The 22,757-nt window shown below is 42.6% G+C and overlaps 3 protein-coding genes across 10 annotated transcripts; all 3 read right to left on the reverse strand.

Moving 5' to 3' along the window:
• Positions 1-165: 165 nt before the first annotated feature.
• si:ch73-52e5.2 (protein THEM6) lies at positions 166-4,637 on the reverse strand. Of its 5 annotated transcripts, none has more exons than XM_061797675.1 (4): positions 3,440-3,928; positions 3,202-3,333; positions 1,885-2,389; positions 166-933 (listed from the first exon to the last, which is right to left on the reverse strand). In XM_061797675.1, exons 3-4 carry the CDS (start codon positions 2,383-2,385, stop codon positions 823-825), a joined length of 612 nt encoding a protein of 203 aa, XP_061653659.1. In that variant the 5' UTR covers positions 2,386-2,389; positions 3,202-3,333; positions 3,440-3,928; the 3' UTR covers positions 166-822. The 5 variants fall into 5 exon arrangements, with proteins under 5 accessions (XP_061653659.1, XP_061653657.1, XP_061653654.1 ...); XM_061797673.1 differs by having other exon boundaries at positions 3,240-3,333; positions 3,440-3,926; XM_061797670.1 differs by lacking the exons at positions 3,202-3,333; positions 3,440-3,928 and adding an exon at positions 3,987-4,637.
• A 137-nt stretch (positions 4,638-4,774) lies between these two features.
• LOC133489035 (protein THEM6-like) lies at positions 4,775-8,439 on the reverse strand. Of its 2 annotated transcripts, none has more exons than XM_061797677.1 (3): positions 8,283-8,439; positions 5,667-6,171; positions 4,775-5,601 (listed from the first exon to the last, which is right to left on the reverse strand). In XM_061797677.1, exons 2-3 carry the CDS (start codon positions 6,165-6,167, stop codon positions 5,494-5,496), a joined length of 609 nt encoding a protein of 202 aa, XP_061653661.1. In that variant the 5' UTR covers positions 6,168-6,171; positions 8,283-8,439; the 3' UTR covers positions 4,775-5,493. The 2 variants fall into 2 exon arrangements, with proteins under 2 accessions (XP_061653661.1, XP_061653662.1); XM_061797678.1 differs by lacking the exon at positions 8,283-8,439 and adding an exon at positions 7,854-8,243.
• Positions 8,440-9,212: 773 nt separating this feature from the next.
• On the reverse strand, positions 9,213-22,690 carry ccdc24 (coiled-coil domain containing 24). Of its 3 annotated transcripts, none has more exons than XM_061797665.1 (9): positions 22,551-22,690; positions 21,556-21,723; positions 17,274-17,437; positions 14,131-14,226; positions 13,958-14,056; positions 12,204-12,258; positions 11,384-11,447; positions 11,135-11,231; positions 9,213-11,002 (listed from the first exon to the last, which is right to left on the reverse strand). In XM_061797665.1, exons 2-9 carry the CDS (start codon positions 21,703-21,705, stop codon positions 10,663-10,665), a joined length of 1,065 nt encoding a protein of 354 aa, XP_061653649.1. In that variant the 5' UTR covers positions 21,706-21,723; positions 22,551-22,690; the 3' UTR covers positions 9,213-10,662. The 3 variants fall into 3 exon arrangements, with proteins under 3 accessions (XP_061653649.1, XP_061653650.1, XP_061653651.1); XM_061797666.1 differs by having other exon boundaries at positions 21,556-21,717; positions 22,551-22,683; XM_061797667.1 differs by lacking the exon at positions 14,131-14,226.
• Positions 22,691-22,757: the final 67 nt, after the last annotated feature.

The raw sequence follows: 22,757 nt of genomic DNA on the forward strand, positions 1-22,757 counted from the left end.
GGTCTAAAACACAATTATAAAATAGAAACGTTAAAATAATCAATACTTTATGATAGTGTCAATCAAAACTGAGCCTTATCTTTGTAATGACACATTTATTTTGATGACTCTACTAATATTGTAAATCATCAGGTTGTACAGGCATCCCAAAAATAAAACGTCCAGTGAAGAGCCACTCAAGGGCGGGAGTGCATTTTTATTTGAGAATGCCATTTTAAATACAACTATTCCATAAATAACTTAAGAGGAACCTAACAGCAATGCAACTCTCCCCACCACGACTGAATCAGTGCATTAAAAAACAAATAACATTCGTACATACATCTCAACATTGATAATTAAAATACAAACATTATTTTGGTCAGAAGATGAAGTGCAAGGTTTAAAAATCATTCATATTCTTTATGTATTGTCTTCCAAAGTTGCCTGCAACATTACGTTAACGGCTTTAACTACAACTCCCGTTGTACGTTCAAGTCAGCCTTCAAATAAAGCAGATGATCCCTTTATGGTAACACATGAAAGTTGCTTTTTGTGTGGTTTATTTCCTCTCTTCTTCTTTTGTATCAAGTATTGTACAACTAACTAATCAGTCACACAAACATTCTCCTGTTTCAACCATGCACGGATCTCTGTGGGAGATCAAGTTGCTGTGTGAACTTATCACTCGGTTTCACCATCATATCCCCTTAGTAACATCATATACGTAAAAATAAATTAATACACGGCAGAAACGAGGCCAGCGGAATATCATCGGGCCCCGGTGACTGCCCTCTACTACGGTCTTTGTGATTGTACTGCCAACCACATGCGTGCGCGCCTTCATTCGTCCTTCTTCTGCTCCAGTCCGCTCTCGGCCCTCAGGGCTTGGCTGTTGGCTGAAATGAAATTGATCCAGTGCTTCAGGTCCTCGCCCAGCTGAGGACATTCGATCTGGTGACATGCAAAAAAAAACAGGCAAAAATAAATAAACACACCACAGCACTCAAATAGTAGTCCTCTCTCTACTTGGGTTACACAGTAGGTTGTCCACTTACATAAATGAACAGGCACGACACACCTTAAATACAAGTGTTGCTCTTTTTACCATTACTGTGGCTGACTGATAACGCAATGTGTCACACTGACATTTTCTTTAACCACAAAAGCAGAGCAGACATGGCATCTGGAAAGCTGACATTGTAATAACTCAACATTACAACACAAAACATTAGTTCATCCATCCTTTTACTATTTTCTAATATGGCGGTCTAATATGTATATATATTTTTCCACATGTGTATATTTCATCTGTTTTCGTACTACTTTCTATGTCAGGGGTATTATTTCTTTTAATACTTTTGCATTTTTTGACTAATACCTTTGTAGTTTTATTAGTACTTTTGTCAGATTTTTCTTCCTAATTTGTGTATTTTTCATCTGGAGTTTTTGCACTATTTTCTAGTATTTTGTCTGGTATTTTTCCAACTTAGATTTTAGTATTTTTCTTGTTCTATTTATTTGTCCATGTTTTTTACTCCTTAATAGTATTTTTTTTTTATCTAATATTTGTTTGTCCATTTTTATTTTACTATGTTATTCTCCATCCATTTTCCATCCCGCTTTATCCTCACAAGGGTTGCGGGCGTGCTGGAGCCTGTCCCAGCCATCTTCGGGCAAGAGGCGGGGGTACACCCTGAACTGGTCTATGTTATTGTATTTTGTCTCATATTTGTGTATGCTTAAACCTGTAAATTACATATTTAGTGAGATCGTTTTTCTTAAATACTGTTACAAACACAACATTTGCACCAAATTAGGACTATGTTCAACAGTGTTCAAGTATCTAAGGCTATAACAATCCCGTTGAACAGTTTGTGTGTGTGGCACGTGTGATTCCCTCACCTTCTTTTTGCAGACAAACTCGACAATCTTTTCAGGGCTGCTGTGCACCACATTCTGCCTGCAGAGCAATACGGCCGACACGAAGCCGTCCTTCTTGGACAAGAAGCGCTGCTCCAAGTAGAAGGCCTTGTCGTCCCAACCCAGCACCCTGGTGCGAATCTCGAACGCCTCTCCGAATGCCAAGGAGCGCCGGTAGCGGATGGTGGAGGCCCCCACCACCATCTTGGCCCCCATCCTGCACAAGGCCATGAAGAGCCCGTTGCGCATGTAGTGGTGGAAGCGGGCAAAATCACACTCTCGTAGGTAGCGGGAGTTGTTCATGTGACCCTTGTAGTCCACGTCGTGGGGGAGAACCACGCCGTCCACCCGTTGCTCCGCCAGCACGTCCCGTATCTTAGGCTGGAGCAGGGTTTGGATAAACACTTGCGCCCCCCGCAGGAAGTACCACACATCCACGGTGCAGAAGAGCACCAGGAGGCCTCCCAGCACCAACAGCAGCATGTCTCTACAATGCCAAAACATTAATAAAGGGGAAAATAGATAAAACATTAGGAAAAAAATACTAACATCTTTGACCAAAGTAGAAGAAAATGTTACACAAAAATGGGAAAAACACAAAAATCATTGGAAATACTACAAGGAAGAAAGAGCAAATGCTTTAGGGGGTGGGGGGGTGGGGGAGATACCAAAACATTGTGACCAAACTATGAGGCAAAAAAATGCAAAAACATTGTGGGAAAAAAAATACAAAAACCCTTCTAAAACATTAGGTTATAGAAAATGCTAAAATATTGAGGAAAATACAAAAACAAATAAAAACCTAATTAATGAAAAAAAGACCAAATATTCAGAAGAAAGAATATATACTGTAACCAAAATATTGGGCAAAAAAAATTTAAGATGAAAAAATACAAAATCATTAGAAAACACAACATATAAATAAAGTAAATTTGCCACAATAGATGCAAAAATAGAAAATAAAATTGAAGTGCACAGATTAGCAAAAAAACTAGGGGGGGAGTTCATGAGGAAAAATACAAATTTAGATTAAAATATGTGGGCCCCCACTAAAATATTAGACAATTAGCCTAAAAGCCAATATATATATACACACACTTGAAAATCCCACAAAAAAGTATCACATTATAAAAAGAACAAATTCACACACACAAAATTGAAGTTACAAGAAACGCATAGTCAAAGACACTGCACTCCAGCTGACAACTTCTGGATGTCATGAATGCATTATGTCATATCCAAACCAAAAGCGTTGTAGAGTATTATTAACGTTAAAAAAACGTGTCGCCGTTCGCTCACTGCACGTTGGGACAACATTGAAACGCTTTGACTTCAACCTTGAGACGACGCCGGCCACGGCGCTCCAGCAACCCACTGCGCTGGCTACGGCTAGCTAGCCGGCTAGCTTCGCAGCCGGCTCCGACCCTCCTCCTACTCCGTAATTAGGACAAGCAAAGGCACACCAAAATGTTCACCACTTCATCATTTACGTTCAAAGGTTTAACTTGGTCGCTTTTAACGGCGTCACGAGACCCACCGTGTGTGGCAAATGAAGCGCTAACATCGACTGCGACGCGGTGCGGGGAGACCAGAAGCCGGTGGTGCAGCCAACAACTTCCGGGTATGTGACGTAATTTAAACGCTAACTGAAGAGAAAACAAGTTACTTTTGGCGTGATTTATTCATGTAGTTTTATGTGCTCGTTTCCGGGGGTCAGTGAAGGTACCCTACGCGAACCTTTAATGCGAAAGCAATTTGACTTCTGACACGAATTGCAGGCTTCTGAAGGCACCGTTGCCTTTTCTTCACTTGTTCCACACCTGCGTAACCCCACTCTCTTCCTTATTCTCCACCAATCACAAATCAGTCTCACGTCATGTCGCTTTCACGGACCCCGACATTTAGAACAGCAAACAGCTCATTTTACTTGTTAACGTTCCGTTTAAACATAGCCTCTATCAAAATGTCACTGTCCGTAAAACGATTATTGTGGAGCTATAATTTTAAACATCACGGTCGACAACTCCAACAAAGCCCCTTAAGCTCTCTTTTCCGGCACTAGAGCAGAAACACAGTTAACTCACTTTTCAGCCTGTTCCACGACGTTCTTCACCTCTCCGAAAGTGCCCATGACAAGTGAACAATTCTTCAAATTCGGCGATGTCATTGAACTAGCGACTTTGGGGGGAAGCCAATAATCGCTACACTGCAAGAGGACGCGTTACTGTGACAACTTTGATGTTATGCTGGTGTACTAACGCTCCTCAAAGACAAAAGCACGACTTTGAATTGCTGGCCTATTTGCCACCTCCCCGTTTGTGATAACACAGCATGGTCGGATCCAAAACCATGTTTACGTGCCTTTATAAGGGCAAACAGTGATCTCATCGGTTCACTTTCAAGAATACATTCTCTTCTGGTTGACTTTTTTATTACTTAATGTTTTAAAGTGATTTTGTCACATTCTGTCATAAATTTTACATTTTAACACAAATAATTATTTACTTCAAAAGAGAAACTATGTGAAAAGAAGGTTAAAAAAACAAAACTATTGTGACCAAAATATTAGCTGATAGCAGAGGTGGGAGTCATAAGTAAGTCTGAAGTCTTAAATTTAAAGTTTTAATTAAGTCCCAATTTAAAATCAAGTCAAGTCACCACTAAAATTCCAGCAACTTTTGCAGTGTTTAGTTGTTTTTCGCTTTCTATTCTGAAATCCTGCTGATGGTGACAGTTTGACCCTGACAGACCATTTCCATTAATTCCTAACGGGAAAAACAGTTTGGGAATCCAAACAAAATGGAGGTTTACCACCATCCTGCAATTAATTGACTTTGGTATGAGGTAGTACTGTATAAAAAGTTCACTAAGATGCCAGAAAAAAAGGCACAACTTTAATTCACTTGTTCATAAGTTGTTTCCCTAAAAAAAAATAATGATCAGTGAACCCCCGCATATTCACAGTTCGGCATTCCGAAATTCATATTATTTTGGAACCTTTTCTGTCATTTGCTGAAACTTTTGTCTCTTTGCTGTTTTTGCGCTCAGGCAAAAGCAATAGAAATATTACTTTGACAGTATCAGGTGGTGGTGTTCGGTTTAATTAATTGCTCGTGTTTTTTGTCTGCGTTCGATGTCCTGTTTTTGTTGGCGGATCTTGACTACAACTCGTGCCCCGTCAAAAGTGAAAGTATGTATTCCCTAACGTTTGCCAAAAAGGTGACTTCACAACTTGGTAGTGTTTGTGTAACTTTCTAGCGGGCACATTTGTTTGTCGCTTCAGTTCGTGCAAGCATGTTATTTAAGCTAGTATAATACTATTACTATTACTAATACTCATGTGATGTTGGTTGGTTGGTGTTGAATAATTTAACTACTGAACACGGTCTTAATGTAACGTGAGATAATGACTGTTTCCATGCTGGACGCATATTGATGTTTTATGACCCTTTCCATTTTAAGTGGTTTGCCACCATCTTGTGGCATCTATACATACTTACAAACTCCTTTTCGGGGGGGGGGGGGCGTCATTTATTTACAGATTTTCGCTGAATAGTAGAGGTTCACTGTAATAAATGATAACGTCCGTGCTTATTTGTCTTTCTCCTGAAGGCCGCTCTCTGCTCTGAGGCTCTGACTGCTGGCTGAGATGAAGTTGATCCAGTGCTGAAGGTCCTCTGGAAATTCGGGACATTCCACCTGCGTGGATGGAATTCTCAAGTTAAAGCCCTCTGGGTGGATCCGCGATCCTGACGTCGTCTTACCTTCCGCTTGCAGAGATACTGCACGATGCTGTCCGGGCTGCTGCGTATGACGGTCTGCTTGCAGTACATGACGGCGCACACCAGCCCGTCCTTGCTCGACACGAACCTCTGCTCCAGGAAGAAGGCTTTGTCGTCCCACGTCACCACCCGACTCCGCAGCTCGTACGCCTCGCCGATGCAAAGCGGCCTGCGGTAGCGGATGGTGCTCGCCCCCACCACCACAGAGGCTTTGAGGGCCCGCAGCGCCTTGAACACGCCGTTGCGCACGTACAGCGAGAAGCGGGCGAAGTCGCACTCGCGCAGGTAGCGAGCGTTGTTCATGTGACACATGTCGATGTCGCGTGGGGCCACCCGGCCGGTGGTGACCTGCTCGGCCGTCACGTCGCGCACGGGAGGCTGCAGCCAGGCGCGGATCACCGCGGCGGCGGCCCGCGCAAAGTACCACACGTCCAGGCTGCAGAAGAGAGCCAGCAGGGCGCCGAGCAGCAGCACAAGCCACATCTCTCTGGAAGTCAAAGCGGGTCGATGTGACGATGGCCAACAAAAAGACACAGATTCACATTTTGGGATGGGCCGGCCAAAGCCCAGACCTAAATTCAATGTGGGTGAATTGAAGGGCGCCATGCACAAAGGATGCCTTGGCAGTTTGATCAAATTTAAGTATGTAAGTAAGAGTGCGGCCACGCCCCCCTCATCCATCCCATAACAGATTTGTCAAGTTAATTATCTGAATAATTTTAGAGAAATAATTTGTTAAAATTATCTACATTTGTTCACCTTTATTATTTTGAAAAAAAGATCAGATATTCTTTTATAAAAGTGAATGGTACAGGTTATAAAAGTTACATATTTCAGACATAATTTGTTAATTTATCATTTTTTGCTTTTTTTTGGCTGCAATTTACATTTTGTTTTTGATTTCCCCCCCCCCCCCCCCCCAAGTCAATTGTACAGGTTATAAATCTTTTTCTTTTGATGTGTTATTTCTCATCTTTTATTTTCTTTGTTGCTATTTCATCATGGTGTGTTTACTTTCCATACATGGGACATTTGAGGTCATATAAAGTTCTCCAGTGGCCAAACTACAAAACAGGATTAAAAAAATATATTTCACCCATTAACAGATTTGTGGGTCCCCCACCCCCCACCCCCAAGTGAATTGAGCAGATTGATTTTAAAAATTTTGAGGAAATAATGTGTTAAATTATTTATTTATTTTTGTTATTGCTATTTTAATATGGTGTATTCAGTTTTAATACCCGCTGTGGGACATTTGAGTTCACTTAGTCCTTCAGGAACCAGAGGAAAAATAAAAATAAAAATATGATGCCATGGTCAAACAATGTTCATGATTATGATTAAATGAGAATTTGTCAAATGTTTTTGATTCCCCTCTTGGAATCGCTCTATTTTTTAAATGCGAAATGTGACTTAAATTGCCTTTTGAGGGTCCTTAACACACCGATGTTTGCAAGCGTATGCATGTACCCTGAACGTATACCAATAGCTTAATTGTTTTAAGTCACTGTCATCGTATCAATAAAGCATAGCAATGTTCTTACTGAAAATTGCGTAGTTTGTTTGCGTAGATTCTTAGTTATCCATCTCATGGTAATGTGCAAAGGTTGAATCGAGGAAAGTGGAGTCTTCTTGTTTTGTTTGTTGAATTTGTTTTGGCTCGTTTTCCGAAAAATGTACAAATATGACTTGGGCAACTGTGCTAGTAGGCGATCTATTTACTTTAAGGGTAAAGAGCCCAAAATTCACTCAGCCGCAAACCCTCGAGGAGCCATGCCTGAAATTGAACAAAAAGTTGGCCGTTTTGGTTTGAGGAAGCCATTTTGGCCAAATTCCTTTTGTGCATTTTTGTGAATTCGCAAAAATGAGCCTGAAGCGGAAGAAGTTATGCTTGAAAGGTGGCAAACGATAAAATTCCTTTCCAATGTTGGCGGAACATGGAGGGCAATTATTTTTTTTTGTGTGGAGTTGCTATTAAAAAAAAATAATTCTCACATAAAAAAATATCCGAACTCTGTGTTCAAGTTCTATAACAGGGACACGGAATCTTTCATACCAGGAGTTACCTATAACACATCAGGAAAATATTTTGTTTATTTTGATTGACATGTTTTATCTCGCCTATGAGGCTTCATGACTCTCACACATATTCTGGTCTCGTTTTCTCACCTTTAGGATGACAACAGTAGAATACCTGAACGATGACTTAATAGAAAGAAAGGGGGAAAAACAGGTCTTGCAAGACGAGCGAGCTGTGGGGTGATCATGGCACACGAAACACACTTGAAAATGATTGTTCCAACATAATCAGCTGGAGTGGTCGTCAACTTGGATTGACCTCATAACAGAGAAACCAGTACTGCACTCCCACGTTTATTGGGGGGGGTCATATGTAATGGGAGTTCTTTAGACGAGGTTTCAAACTTAAAACAGGTCACTTGAACCGCAACTAAACAACGATACACAAAATACAAAACAAACACACAAAAACAATACAACTTTGTGATGTTCTACCAACCCGCTAAATCGCTAGCTTTGCGGCCAACCGGCGACATGCAATGCACAACAAAGTGAAAGTGCTTGATGCTGAAAACTCACCCAGGTGTCTTTGGGAGAGCGGGACCTACAAAGTCATATTGTACGTTTTTTAAAAGAGCGAATCCAACGTGTCTATTTGTTCAAACTGATACCATGCTTTTTAAAAGAATAAATTTACCGTGTCTACTTGTTCGAACTACTTCCGATGCTACCTTTCAATATAATGCCGACAAGAAATGGCCGTTCATGCTTACTGTCAAATTAAAGCGCCGAGGAACGACAATACAGCAAAGAAATTCAAGACTGTGTTACAGATTTAAAGTGCTCATTTCGTATTATTTTACATAGTTATCGTTTAAGGGCTATTTATTTTGATGTTGTACTTCACGTCCGGGCTTACCAAACCGGATGTGACACCACACCATGGCGGCGGCGGCGATTGGTTCAGTGCTCAAAACAGTGAAATAAAAAGAAATCCTGAATAAAGAGCATGTATAGATATCTAACAAACATGCCTTTTCAGGTGTGCCCATAGAATTGCAAATGGATTGAGACCAGAGCTTTGCGATGGCCACCTCGAAACCGCTTTGTAACCAGTTTGGCAGCATGCACTTTGGGTCAATGTTCATTCGGAAACGAAGCTACGTGGTGATAGTAATCATTTAGCCACCGAGATGGTCGATTTGTAGCGCGTCAAAGACGTGACGTCATCTTTAGTTGTCTCCATGAACTGATGTCATCGAGCATTCTCATCGTCTCATTTTGCGAACATTTCTCGCTCCTCTGTTCATCTCCTTGTATTGCTGAAAACATGACTTGGTACATATTTGACGTCACGTCTCTCCTCGAGACAGAAGCAAATATTGTACCTTTTTCTAATGAAAATGACAAAAATAGCAATGGAAATCCCCAAAGGGCGACCTCTTAGTCGCACTGAAAAAAAAAAGTAAAAAAAAAAATGACATTAGTTTGTGTGTTTTAACTTTCAACACTTGACAGTTTTCCCGTTTAAAGTAAACTTTCTAACATATATTGATCATGATAAACTCATACCACTCGTGCTTGAGAAATATCTGCACCATTTGCACAATTGACACTGTTCCAGATTATCGCACTACTAGTCACTTTAAACTCCATACATTTCTTAAAGTCTGTGCCATTTGCATAATAGTCACTGCAGCAGACTGAACTTCCCCTGCTGGATCCTTGCTGGACATCGGGTGTTTGACGAGGTCCTGCTGCTGCGAGTTGACCTTCTTCAGAGGCAGCCTTGTATTGGAAAGGCGCTTGTCTGACATTTTGTTGCACTTAGGACAAAAACATCTGAAATTCCAAGTAGTGTTCGTTGAACTGGTGTGGGAAAATGATGTCATGGCCACAAACCATCCTATGCATAGCTTCGATTCGTAACGATTTAATACAAATCATCTGTGACATCAGAGAGAGAGAGCGAGAGCGAGAGAGAGAGAGACAGAGAGAGAGAAAAAACAATTATGTAGAAATGAAGTCATGGCATCGCAACAAAACATCCAATCAGATTGCATCTATGATCACGGTTACTTGGGAGTCCTATTTGCAGCCAATCAAGGGATTGCTGTGATTTGTAGTGATCTGCTAACTGGCTTTGTAACTTAAAAATAAAAATCTTTTTTTAAATTTGATCTAACTTTTATTTTTCCAGGTAAGGCAATTGAGAACAGTTTCTGCTTTGCAATAATGACCTGTAAAACAAGGTAAACTAAAAGCAAATACAAATGTAAAAGATGTAAAACAAACTTGTGATGTACACAAAACAAAATAACACAATCATAATTAATTTCCAATCAAAGGGATGGCTGTAGGCTACGCAGTACTAAAACAAGCATCACCTGATTGGAGCCATGCTGACAAGACAGCGCTGCTTGAGCCAATCGCCACGGCCCATAAACAACTTGATGGAATAGCGGCAATTCCAATTTAAGGCGCGACCGCAGCGCGCGTAAAAGACAACAGTGACATTGGCTCACCATCTATCACGGTATAAGCAGTAAATCAGTTTAAAAAAACAAAACAGTGCAGGCTCATCAATAGAGGGCGCTCGGTTGCTGCCCCACCTTGCCCACCACTGGCTGTCATCACCAGACAAAAAAGTACATAGTTAATGATGAGTAAAGGTGATTTGTGCATATATCATTGACACTAGAGGTCAGCTCAGTGCCTCTTGGAAGTGACGTGCTTGTAAACATTTGTTCAGATACTCCTGTTACAAAAAAACCCAAACAATGTCCATGTTTGTCGTGAGTACACGTGCAGACCACTACTGATGAGTGACACACGGTGGCTTCTTTGCTACTGACTCAAATCTTGTCCACGACGAGCTCTTTTCCACTCTCACGGCACTACTTCACTCCACAAAAAAAGGTCTTACATTTAACCTTCTTATGCCCATAATTTGCCCTTCCTACCCGGGCTGTAGATACTGCGTGGGGAAGAAGGGTGAGCTATCTGCGGTCGTGAGGAGCCGCCAGAGGAAATCCGAGTTATCTTCCTCTGGGCGCAAAGTTTCCATCACCACCGGATCGCTCGCGGTGGTTTTCAGGCGGACTTTTCTGTGTCGAGACGCCGACGTGGCACTTTTGTGCTGATGAGAAGTCCTTGAGGTGGTCTCCAAGGCGTCGATGGGCTTTAGGGAGCCGCAAAAGTTGAAGTGAGGCGGAGCGGAGGGAGGATGTGGCCTTCGGAGCGAGGTAGAAGTTATCGTGTACAAGGTTTTATCAGAGTTCTTTTGTCCAGTTGACAGCCTGCGATCGACGATGGGAAGAAAAGACACACATTGGCAAAATTGAAGCAGCTCTAAATAGAGAAAGTGATCACAGCACTGAGTTTCTGATAAAATGAAAGAGACCATGATAACAGGGTGCTCGCAGGCTAACCTGAACGTCTGTCTCGTTGCTTTCTCCGCAACATGCGAGGGAGGCGAGGGGTAGAGCTCTAAGTCTTTTTGAATAGCCCCTCTCAGCTCTTTCAAGTCTAAAAAGGTAATTAAAAACAATACAGATACAGAAAACGATGTCAATTATATCAACAATATTACAGGAGTGTACAAGAGACTCAACCCCAGTCATTTGCGTCAATGGGCCCATAGATGGCAGCATTAGCCCCGATGTTCCTCCAGCACTTACCTGCAAGGGTTGGCTCACTGTTGACGCCGTCATCCTGACTCCTGCACTGCTTTTTGATCAGTTCCTGCAAATCATGTAACACAAATGGGGTACGTACTCGATGTTACAATAACTGCACATATAACACTATGGTTTGTGACTCCTGAAGACAGTGGCAAAGCAGGCGGTAAATGTACTGTACATTGATCAGAGAAGGTCGTTGGAAAGAGGCAGAGGAAGCAAATGGGCTAAAAATAACAAAATGGGAGAGTGGAGAGGAATTTATGCGTGTAAACGCTTAAACAGAAGTGTTCCATCATAATTTTCAATCAGAAATTCACATCCAGAGGAAATGACAAGCAGGATGTGTGTGTGTGCCTGTTAGCAAGCTGATTGGAAAGTGTATTTCTCCCCAATATTATACGAACACAACCAAGCATTCTCACAAATAGACAACATATTTGTGGTCTTTTCCCTTGTGGGACTAGAACTACGGCAACATCTGGCCTCAATAAGTCATAACCTTTCACAAGTATGACAGCGTTACAGACGTGTGTTGCCTCGACCTAGCGGGGGTTGGAACATGCACAGAGACCGTAATGTGAGGGGCTGCTTGTGTTTATGTAGCACATATACATGGAAGTGTATGGAGCGATGGAGAGAGAGAGAGGGAAAAAAAGCAGGATTGTTATTGGTTTCACAGTCAGTGGAATCCGCGCATGTTTCAAAAAGCTCACATCAATACGGCAAATATGATCTGGTTATCCACACATAGTTGAAGGCTTTAGGGATTAAAACAAAAGAGGATTAAAGAATCATTCACAACTCCATCCTGTCTTACCTGTGTGTGCTTTACTTGTGCTTTCAGTGCAGCACATTCTTCACTCAGGATAGACCTGCAAATGATTACAGTGGTAGGTGAGGAGGTCGCCAGTTCGCTGGATATGTGTTTAGGTCGTAAAAATGGTAGGTAGTTAGTTAGGGGTACCAATACCATTACCAAGGGTAAGTACTGAATGTAGGTAGGTTTGGAGTAGGATAGTACTGCAGGTACCCTCCGCGCGGTACAATCCATTCTTATGGACTGCGTTCTTTTGGGTTTTGTTACTCACTTCGAATTGACGGTGTGTGTGTGTGTGTGTGTGTGCGTGCGTGGCTGCCAACAAAATTAGATAGGTATATAGGGAGGTATGTGACGAGATAATCAGGAGAGGTTGAAAGGTATTTGTGCAGTTCGGTATTGCGGTAGGGAGGTAGTGTAGATGAAAAGCAAGCCTTTTCAAAGACATTTATTCTGCAGTTGTTTTTCATTCGAAATCTATGGAGACAAAAGCTACAATCGAGGTCATGTCGGAAACTGCAGGTCCCCAGTCACACGATAAATGAGACTCTATTAAAAAGTTGCACACAGGCAGAGGGAGACGGCTTAACAAAGCAAGGACAAATAAGTCGTTTTCCCGAGGAAGAGGTCGTCACTCTCCGGTTACATAAGCGCGTTCGAGTCGTCCGCCGACTGGCGTTCGGCTCGGGGACGCACTTTCTCACAATGGACTCTTTTGTTCTACTCAAGACGGGAAACGGAAGAGAGAAAGAGAGGGAGGGAGAAAAGAGAGAGGAGCGGGCTCTCATCCAAGGTAGCCCCATTGACCGCACTGCTATACGAACCATGAAGCCAGGGATGGAGGAAGAATAGGAAGGATGGAAAGTGAAGGAGGCGAGGAAAGGCGAAAAGCTGTCTGGGACAGCTGTGGGGGGAACTGAATCGAGAAAACGGGTTGACACTCCACTCATTGAGTTTAACAACCAATTAAGTCCAATACAATAAAAATCCAGCATGCTTGGACTTGATGTATTGGTGACGCCGCCAGAATACAGACTTCAATTCACAACCTATATAACTTAAAACTACTTTACAGCTTGTCCGTTTCTCAAATGTACGACTTTTTACGGCTACAGTACGCTTTGTCCAGCGAGAGAAAATTATATTCGTCTACTGCAGGGGTGCCCAATAGGTCGATCGCGAAGGGAGTGTGGCTCAATCCCAAGGAATTAAAAAAAGTTGACATAAGTGGCTTTTTAAAAAAAATATATATATATATTTTTTTTGTCTCTTGATTGACGTACAGGGCATTTGAACTCAAAGTGTGGATTTGAACTCGACACAATACAACTATACTCACAGGCATATATTCTTCATCCTCTGTAAAGAACAACTAATATTAGTATATTACCGTCTCCATGTACAGCATATCTGTTTTATATTGCCTCCAGGTGGCCAAGATGCACACACCAGAGGGAGCAGAACAACGTCCATTGAATTGAAGCAGAAAATGTGGCACAAAATGGTTTAATTTCTTCACATTATTACATTGTTATTATAAAATATATGTCTCTATGCTGTAAGTACTTCACTCTTTAGCTTTGATGTTTCGTGACAGGCGATCTACTCTTATAGCGCAAATTTGAAGTGAAAAGTTATGCAGTTTGTCCTGCTTAAGGCGCTAAGATACAAAACAAACTAACTCTCAGCGGCCAAAGCTGCTTCAGACTAAAACAAATGCTCCAAATGAAATATTGTAGGTAGGTACGACTTACTTAAGATGTTGCACCACTTTGTTGATGTCGGTGATATTCAGATTGTCCTTCATCGCTTCAATCTCCACTTGGACGCTCGACTGGACGGAAGCGCTTGAGCTTCAGGAGAGAAAAGCGAAGGTAAAACGGTTACATCGTGAGAGTCGCTTTACGGTAATGTCGCTCGCCCACACCTGAGTTCATCTTTGGGCTCGGCGCCGATGTCAAGGCGACCGAGGGCAAAGTTTACGGTCTTCGCGTTGTAACGACTTAACAACTCCTCATCGTGCCTGCAACGACAAAACGACATCTGCTACGTCATGGTGCATTAAGACACTCCAAACAAAAATAACAGGGGAGCCCAGCCATGATTATGAGCCTTATAAACATAGACCTTAAAATGGAAAAGTTGAGCACTGGCATTATATATTCTGGAAACACCCTAAGGGGGAAAACAAAGTAACTAAAGCAAGCAGCCGCAGGCGAGCCAACAGCCTGCTTGGTTTTATTGTTGCCGCATTAGAGAAAATGAGTGTTTTCTACCCGTAGACAAATGACACAGATACTGACTGGCTTTTGTGTATGTGTGTGTGGGAGAATAGATGGCTGCCTCAGGGATGAAGACCACACAGGAGTAGTCCAATAGGATAAATCAGTTGACTTTTACAAGGGACACACACCCTCATACAAATGGCTCAAATCACAATAAATAAATACATTTGAAAAATCAGACTGCTACTGGGAAGTCGCACTGGTAATTAGATTGCGCTTGTATACAATATAGGCCTGCAAGGAAAAAGAGACTGATAGCTTGAGGAATTGCTTGCTTTGCTAGATGCTTCCACAACGACAGAAAAGCATTAAACTGACCTAAATGAACAAAATGAAACACTCTGTATTATCCTATCGAGGTCAGTTTTAAGAACATTACTCACAAAAATGCACACAGTCAGCCAAGTTTTAAAAAAAAAAAAAAAAAAAAAAAAGAAAAAAAAAAAAGAAAATCAATGGGGAGACGAGATCTGTGCTGGCACAGCCTGTGGGGCAACAATACATTCTGGCAATGTTACAATGGACTACATTTCCTCCAGTCAATGGGGATTTTACAAAATGCATTACACTGCAGGTCGGCCAGTCTGCAAGACTGACTGCAGGAGTAAGTCTTCACTTTGCGTCTGAAAGAGCAATATGAAAACAATTTCTGAAGTAACTTCTCCAAATGCAGTGAGAGCTGCTGAATCTTGAATTAGTGAGTGAGTGATTTCAGGGCAAGTTATTCAAATAAAAACAGCAACTGCAAACTAAAAAAAAAAAAATGATGCCAATTTGGCCATTGGTTGCCATAACAACAGTGTTTTGGAGCCTCCACATAGAAACATTTGAAAGCAACATACCAGTGATAAGTGTTTAAGTCCGGATGTGAGCAAAGTAATAGCGTAATTCATTGCTGTAATAACGTACGTGATTAAAATACTTCATATACATGTATTCAGTGGAGTCTTACCAAAGTCGAAGCGCACAGTGTTTCTTTACAAAGCATCATCGCCAACTACTGGCGTGGCATGGGTTTTACACGTTTTTGCAAGGTTGTCGAACGGGGGCGGTGGGGTATTTGAGCTTGGCAATGTGTCCGCCGCATGCACCACATGCACGGATCTGCTTCACTAATTGACAAGGTAAAAATTGGCATCTTGATGAAGCGCCGCCTCCACGAGTAAAAAAAACACATTCCATGCTTTTAATGTCTTTGTGGGCGTTTACTTTATTTCTTCACATTCTGGACTAGTAGTGGCGGCTCACTTTGACGCAACCACCGAGCTCCACCCCTGGTCGTTACGGTAACGATAGCCGTACTCGTACTCTTTACACCCTAAAGAGTCCGCAAGAAATAGTCACAAAACGAGAAAAAAAAGAACGGAGGGAACATTACGTTGGGCTATTCTCGGAGGTTGCACAAGGCAACATTCCCGGTGGCAACAACTTAGTTGCCGGGAGAATTACTTACACACACTGCCAAAGACACACACACACACACACACACACACACAGAGAGACAGCAGGTTTATGACTTGCTTCTATGTTTTCCCAATAAAAGCCATTTGATTGCCAAGCACTGGTTGCCTGTTGATGCCCTGACATTGGCGTGAGAAATTAAATAGCAAACATCAATTAGGATGTTTTATAACCGCTCCTTACATTTGTATAACACTGATAACTTTCCTCCGTAAAAAGACGAAGGAAAAACAAAACAGCCCCAGAGTACCAAGGATGTCACTGAGAGCACTTAAAAGGATGCATTAAACAGCCGGATTACTCAATGTTTCTTTGCTTATCAGAACGGGACCCCATTTTTTTAAGGCGTGTCTTTAGCTGGCCACTTAGTGCATCCACATATATTCTATTTAACAACTTAACAAGGTGGTGAGAGGCCCTCTAAAAATCCAGCTCAATGTTTGCTTCCTTCGGCCGTGAAATGCAGCATTTCCCTTTAAGTGACTTACTGAATTGCAACGAAACCTTTGTTCCTGCACTTTCCGTCTCATTTGTAACTGACAAAGGAGCAAAGTATAGTGTTTTATGGATGTCTTTGTTGGAGGGAAAACGTGCGTGGAGGACGGGAGAGCCCAGCTGTTGGGACAAAGCAAGACGTGGGGAGAAGACAATTTACAAGTAAACAGCCCCATGAAGAGGATGACGGGCCTTCACTTTCTGTCCACTTTTACTTGAGAACAGTGTTGCTATCTGTCAACCTTCCTAAGATATAACTTTTTTTCCCAACCAGGGGCAACATGCATTTGGACAAAATTGTTGTCAAATCCACAGTGGACACTGAAATAACTACTAGCGAGAATGAAATTGGCCAAACTAAATATTGACAAGCTACAAATGGAGAACATCTTCTGGACCGGAGCTTTTTTTTTGGCAAGTCACTCCTCAAACTCTTTTGTTGGCCGACGCAAAAAAGGAAGCATACAAAGGAACTATATCTACTGTGAAACATTGAGGGGCGAGTGATTCGCTGCAGTGACCCCCGACAGGACAGCCCGAAAGTCGCAACAAGCTTTCTTTCTCTGCATCATCTTGAGAGGTTTACCACCATGCTTGCTACAGTGTTAATTAACTCCACCAGGACCGCTACTAGAATCATCCGTCACGCTGCTGCGATTAGATGCATTTTTCAGCGAATCGTTTTAGTTCTGTTCTACAGACAAATGTGCAGAGGTGAAGGGTCACCGCATAGCAAATGAGAAAAAATAAAAATAAATAAATAATTGGGATTTTTCAAACATCTTTGGGAGAAGCAAGAGGGAGCTCGTGCGTGGCAACATGCACCGACCTTCCCTCCCTGAAGAATTTCTCCTGGAGACTCTCCAGCAGCATCCTGACCTCGGCCCTCACCAGCTCCTTGATCACCGGCGGGTCGGCCAGGGGGCCCCTCGATCGGGAGAGCGGGGCCCCCGCCCGCAGGCTGTCCTGCCATATCTTGTGCCACATGACTGCCTGTGAGAAAAGGGCGGGACGGTGACACCCATCAATGAGCGCAAATCTTATGCATTCGATACTCTCGGCATTGTAGTCAGCTGATGGATTCCTTTCGCTGAAACAAGACAATATTTACATTTGTGAAGCAACGGTAGGCTAATTAGTCACTCGTGTGAGATAAAATGGAGCCCATCAACTGACTGAAATGCATTCACAGATAATTAGCTGGTTTTGTTTGAATTTTAAGGGATGACGATGATGACTGTCGCACTCTACGGACAAAGGTAATGAGACGCGGCTCTTAATGAATTAATCCATCAGAATCTACAAATGTGAAGATAAGTGGTAAAGGAAATGGAGGGATGTACAATTGTACGTTTCCCGATTTGGAGGAACAGCTTGTGGGCAGCCCTTGAATGCTGTCAGTGCACACAACAGCCTCCATAAAGACATGCTTGGGTGAGTTTGCTGTGGCAGAAGCCCTCATAAATCTTCTTGTGAATGCATGCACCTAAAAAAACCAAAAAAATCAAAAAGAAAACCACAGCTTCAAAATGGCCACAACAACCCCATACTTTCTTCCATTTTCATTTGTGTAAAAATAAATAAATAAATAAATAAATAAATCTTACTCCTCTTATAGTGTGTTGTGTACTCAAGACGACCAAGTTAGAACACCACACACAACGATAAGCTCGGCTCACCGTTTTGCGATTGCAAATATTGACCAGGTTTAACGGCCTGAATGTTTTTTGAGCAGATCAGCCAAGAAAATCCCTCTTAACGCACACCCACACCACAAGATAATCGGTCACGATCATCTCTCGGAGACGTCCGCAAATCGAGCCTCTGCTGACTTTGATCGGAAGGGGCCAAAAATGCTCAAATTCGGCCTGATTATCGATGTGTGAACCCTGCTTGGCACACAATTCCTACACTCGAGTCTTCTTGAAACGGGAAACTACAACGAAAACTCTTGAAGTGTGCTTTGGAGACAAATACTAAGGGGAAAATATAAAAAGGGTGAAGAAAATATGTGCAGATGTGTCTGGCTACCATTAACACCTACACACCTGCTGCTTGTCAATCATGTCGGACCCCTTTCAGTAAAAACTTCTTCTTCGAAGGAATATATATGGTCAGGAAGAGCTGAAAACACGTTTAAAAAATGTTTTTTATACGTGTGTGTGTGACACAACACACAAATCTACACAAGGCCAGCTAGCGGGGCCTCCTCTGTGGGCCGTCGGCTGTCGTCTGCACTGTTTATGTGAAAGGCTTCATGGCTCAGAGGCTGACGAGTGGATTTTGCTGCCCCTCTCTCTCTCCTTCCGTCCTTCCTTTCTGCAGTAAAACAGTTGATCTCATGCAGGAGCTATTTTAGGGGGGAGCGCTGCCAAAACCCAAATTATTGCACCGGGTTTGTGAATACATAGAGGGGTTTATTTTTGTTCGCTGTCGGGAGATCTGAAAGGAGCGAGAGAGTGGCCTCGCCGAGGCTAATCTAACCACGATAGACAATGTAGACCTTGACGCGAGGGGGTGGAGGGGGGATGGAGGCGCCGCCTTGTACCTTTCATATTGGTGAACGCAGGCATGGGATTCATTACAAGGCTCCAGGAGAAATAGTGAGGGACAAAGAATCCATCAATCCTTTTTTTCTTTCTACTGCTCGCCTGCCTCATTATAGTTGCAGGTGAGCTGGAGTCTACCCCGGCTGAATCGGGGCGAGAGGCGGGGTACGTTCTGGGCCGGCTGCCAGTCAATCAAAGGGCATACGCAAACAACCCTTTACATTCATGTCTCATTTTAGCGTCTTCGGTGAAGCTAACGTGAATGTTTTAGGAATGTGGCAGGAAGGCGCAGTAACCAGAGAAAAGCACAATGCAAACTTGAGATTTGAATCCCAAATCTTAGAAGTGTGAGGCAGACATGCTAACCACTATGCTGCCCTATTCGTACCCAAAATATATAGTTTCGGAACGTTTTTTGTGGCATTCTGGAGCAGATAGTGTTCGACCTTCAGTGTGAAGCCAAATTTCCTGAGCCAACATCACCTCACATTTTCTGTGCGGCATACACACACACACACACACGCACGCTTTTCCCCCCGACATCCATATCTAAGTTAAAGAATTCATGTAGCAAACAGTCTTATCAACAGTGGAGGATTAGCCTCTTTAACGCGGTTATGCCGACCCCGAGTGTCTTTCTGTATGTGTGTGCGTGCAAGCGTGTATGATTTGCATATGAACTGATTCACTCTGCATCATTCTAATTTGATTTCCGTTCTCCAGGCGTTTAATCGTTGCCAATTATCGTCTTTTGCATGTGAAAGGCCATTAAAATTGATTAAATAATTGCGGACCTAATATGCTTTTGATTGTGTGTGTGTGTGTGTGTGTGTGTGTGTGTGTGGTTATGCCTCGCCAATGTGTGACTTTTTCAGTATGTCCCCACCTGAGGTGTCAAAAAAAAAACAAAAAAAACACAAACTGTACGTGAATGTGAGTCCCGGTCTTCGAAGTATTCTCCCCCCCACCGATTCACAACGTCCCGAGTCGAGGTCAGCAGCGCCCCATCCCCACTATACACAGTGTTGATGGTGCACTGCTTTCCTCTCCTGAGACGCTGGATGGTGGACCAGAATTTCCTCGAAGCCGCCCGGAAGTTGTTCTCCATGGCCTCACCGTACTCCTCCCACGCCCGGGATGTGTGATTTGTTTTCAGAGTTTCATGGCAGGCCAGCTCAAATGCTTTCGTAGGTTCCCCACCCCTAATTTTGCCATTTTTTTTTTATTCTTGGCTCCTCAAAACCCCATCGTTTTCTTTGATCCACCCTCCTAAGTGACCTCGATCCCGCAATCAGGACTTGTCATCAGTACGCCAAATCGGTCTTGAGCGGGGTCAATAAGCCGAGCTGAGGGAGAGTTCAGCAGCCCCTTGTGTAAATATTGATGTCTGGCTAGCTTACATTTGGACGGCGGTGCCACTTTTCACCGAGTTTGGCTTTTATTAGGCAGTCTGGGAGTTGTACTTGCTGACGATGCGCAGCTCAACGAAGCTTTTCCTTTAACTGCCAGGACAGCTGAGGTGAGATAAAGTTGATTCACTCCGAGAAGGAATCTTACTAAAAAACAGACATCTACTCTCAAAGGGGGGTGAATAATTTGGCTTTTTAAACCATAGAGGTAAAACAGAATTTATGCTGACATGGACAAGGCTCTGGTTGGTCAGTAGAAACCATCCATCCATTAATTCCTTGTGCTGCTTATTCTCACTAGTGTTGCAGGTGAACAGGAGCCTATCCCAGCTGACTTTGGGCGAGAGGCGGCCAGCCAATCGGAGAAGCACACTTACACCTAAGGACAAGTTAAGTCTTCAGTCAACCTAACTTGCTTGTTTACGGAATACGGGAGGAAGCCATAGTGACCGAAAAAACAAACAAAAAAAAAACACTCAAGCACGGGGAGAACATGGAGACAGCGCAGAAAGGCGGAGACGGATTTGAACCCTCAACCTAAGTACTGTGAGGCGGACGTGCAAACCATTTGCTCACCGTACAATTCACTCAATTAATTGTAACAAACACATGAATTTGACCGAGCAGATACTAAATGTCGCTAAATGTTTCCTCTTCCTTCACCGTCAAGCAGCTTCAAATGGTTAGTAGTTTTACTTTGTGTCATTAGAACAGCATAAAAAGCCTTTACTGTCATTGTATGGTGCATAAAACCTTATGTCAGAAGTGGGATTATACAGTGGTTAACATCTCTTTACACTTGTATGGTAGTTAGGAATGTTAACACGTTACATAATAAATAGAGGATAGAGATTTCATGACTGGTGAATTCACTTGACATTACTTCCTATGGGAAGGAATTGTTGTGGGGCATCAGGACGTAAATTAGCCAGATTGTGTTCAACCTTGGAGGTTCCACTGTATTATTGTAAGTAAATATCCTTATTTGTGGAACAAAATAATAATAAAAAAATAAAAAAAGAATTAGTAAGAATAAAGCACCCCAGCGACTATAAGAGAAAATATTGTATTTAAATCTGATCATGTAGTTAAACAAGGTGCCTGGTGACTTTGGATTCAAAATATCATTTTCCTCCAAAATAATTCCCCTCACCTCTGCGTGTAGCTCCGTGTATGTGTCGACCAGCGAGCGGCCCAGCGTGGCGTGAATCTTGGGCATCTCGGACCGCGGCACGTGCTCAACAATCAGGCTCCACAGAGACGGAGCAGGGCACCCAGTCTGGTTCCCGCTGCTAGACTGCATATGGGTGGCAGTCTGTGGCTGAGGAATAGACACAAAGTTAAGAAATACTAAGATTCAGCTTCGGAGATGATACCTTGCCCTTTGTACATCTCATCCATCCTTTTTCTATAGCTTGCTCACTTACAGTAGGGTGACGATAAAGCTGAAGCCTATCAAATCTGACTCTCACGAACAATTTAGTCTTCAATGAACCTAGCATGAATGTTTTTGGGGATGTGGGCGCACGGGAGCGCATGCAAATGCCACACAGGAAGCTCATAGCTGAGATTCAAGCCCAAGAACCTGTGAGGCATACATGCTAACCACTAGCACACTATGCAGCTAATCAACTCCCAATATAGCACTTAGAGTTAACTAATGCAAGGATCCTAAATGACATTTGGAAAAATAATATTTTTAATCTAATTGTCATGTGGATGGGAAAACCTCCACACTAATATTTAAAAGGCAGCTGATGGGATAAAAGTGATTATCTGGGCAAGCTCATTATGTCAATTTCAGGGTACTTTTTTGAGGGTGGGGGGTTCTCCACTGACAATTTACCACCACCACCTTAATTCAGCACTGGAGATGACACCTTGCTTTTGTACATGGACTCTAGCAAATAACACATTTGGTTTTAATTAGTAAGTAAGTGTTATATGGTTGCCCTAATTTCGAGATACAAGTTCAAGTTAGTTTACATGGCTGACAGGTAGCATTCAGGCTAGCTACTTTACACAAACTTGACGTAAGTGACGTCACAAATGAACTAACAATCAAATTAATACTATTTCAACGCTCTGGAAAGCATATTGTGTGTTTACATTTCCACATAGTATGAAGAAGTCGTGAAAGACACTCACCGTCAATCTGCGTTTAGCACGACTCGGGTGGTATCCAAGGCTAACATGTCAGTTGCTAAGGTGGAGGTGGGTGGTCTCGCGAGATCTCGATTCAGGTGATTTCATGTAACGTCCATATTTGGACAAGAAGTACAACTTTTACTTCAACGTCAGGCGCTGTCGTCACTTTAATTACGTCACTAAAAAGTAGTAGTGTGACAGACGAGG

Source organism: Phyllopteryx taeniolatus, chromosome 14, assembly GCF_024500385.1.
Source record: "Phyllopteryx taeniolatus isolate TA_2022b chromosome 14, UOR_Ptae_1.2, whole genome shotgun sequence".
NCBI lineage: Eukaryota > Metazoa > Chordata > Actinopteri > Syngnathiformes > Syngnathidae > Phyllopteryx > Phyllopteryx taeniolatus.

Coding starts and splice junctions, on each gene's coding strand:
- LOC133489035 (XM_061797677.1), bottom strand. CDS start 6,167: ATGTGGCTTGTGCTGCTGCTCGGCGCCCTGCTGGCTCTCTTCTGCAGC. Junction 5,602..5,666: donor AGTATCTCTGCAAGCGGAAG/GTAAGACGACGT, acceptor CCATCCACGCAG/GTGGAATGTCCCGAATTTCC.
- si:ch73-52e5.2 (XM_061797670.1), bottom strand. CDS start 4,069: ATGACATCGCCGAATTTGAAGAATTGTTCACTTGTCATGGGCACTTTC. Junction 2,390..3,986: donor GTCGTGGAACAGGCTGAAAA/GTGAGTTAACTG, acceptor TTGGCATTGTAG/AGACATGCTGCTGTTGGTGC. Junction 934..1,884: donor AGTTTGTCTGCAAAAAGAAG/GTGAGGGAATCA, acceptor GCATGTCACCAG/ATCGAATGTCCTCAGCTGGG.
- ccdc24 (XM_061797665.1), bottom strand. CDS start 21,705: ATGCAGTCTAGCAGCGGGAACCAGACTGGGTGCCCTGCTCCGTCTCTG. Junction 14,227..17,273: donor AAATTCTTCAGGGAGGGAAG/GTCGGTGCATGT, acceptor TTGTCGTTGCAG/GCACGATGAGGAGTTGTTAA. Junction 14,057..14,130: donor GAGCCCAAAGATGAACTCAG/GTGTGGGCGAGC, acceptor TCTCTCCTGAAG/CTCAAGCGCTTCCGTCCAGT.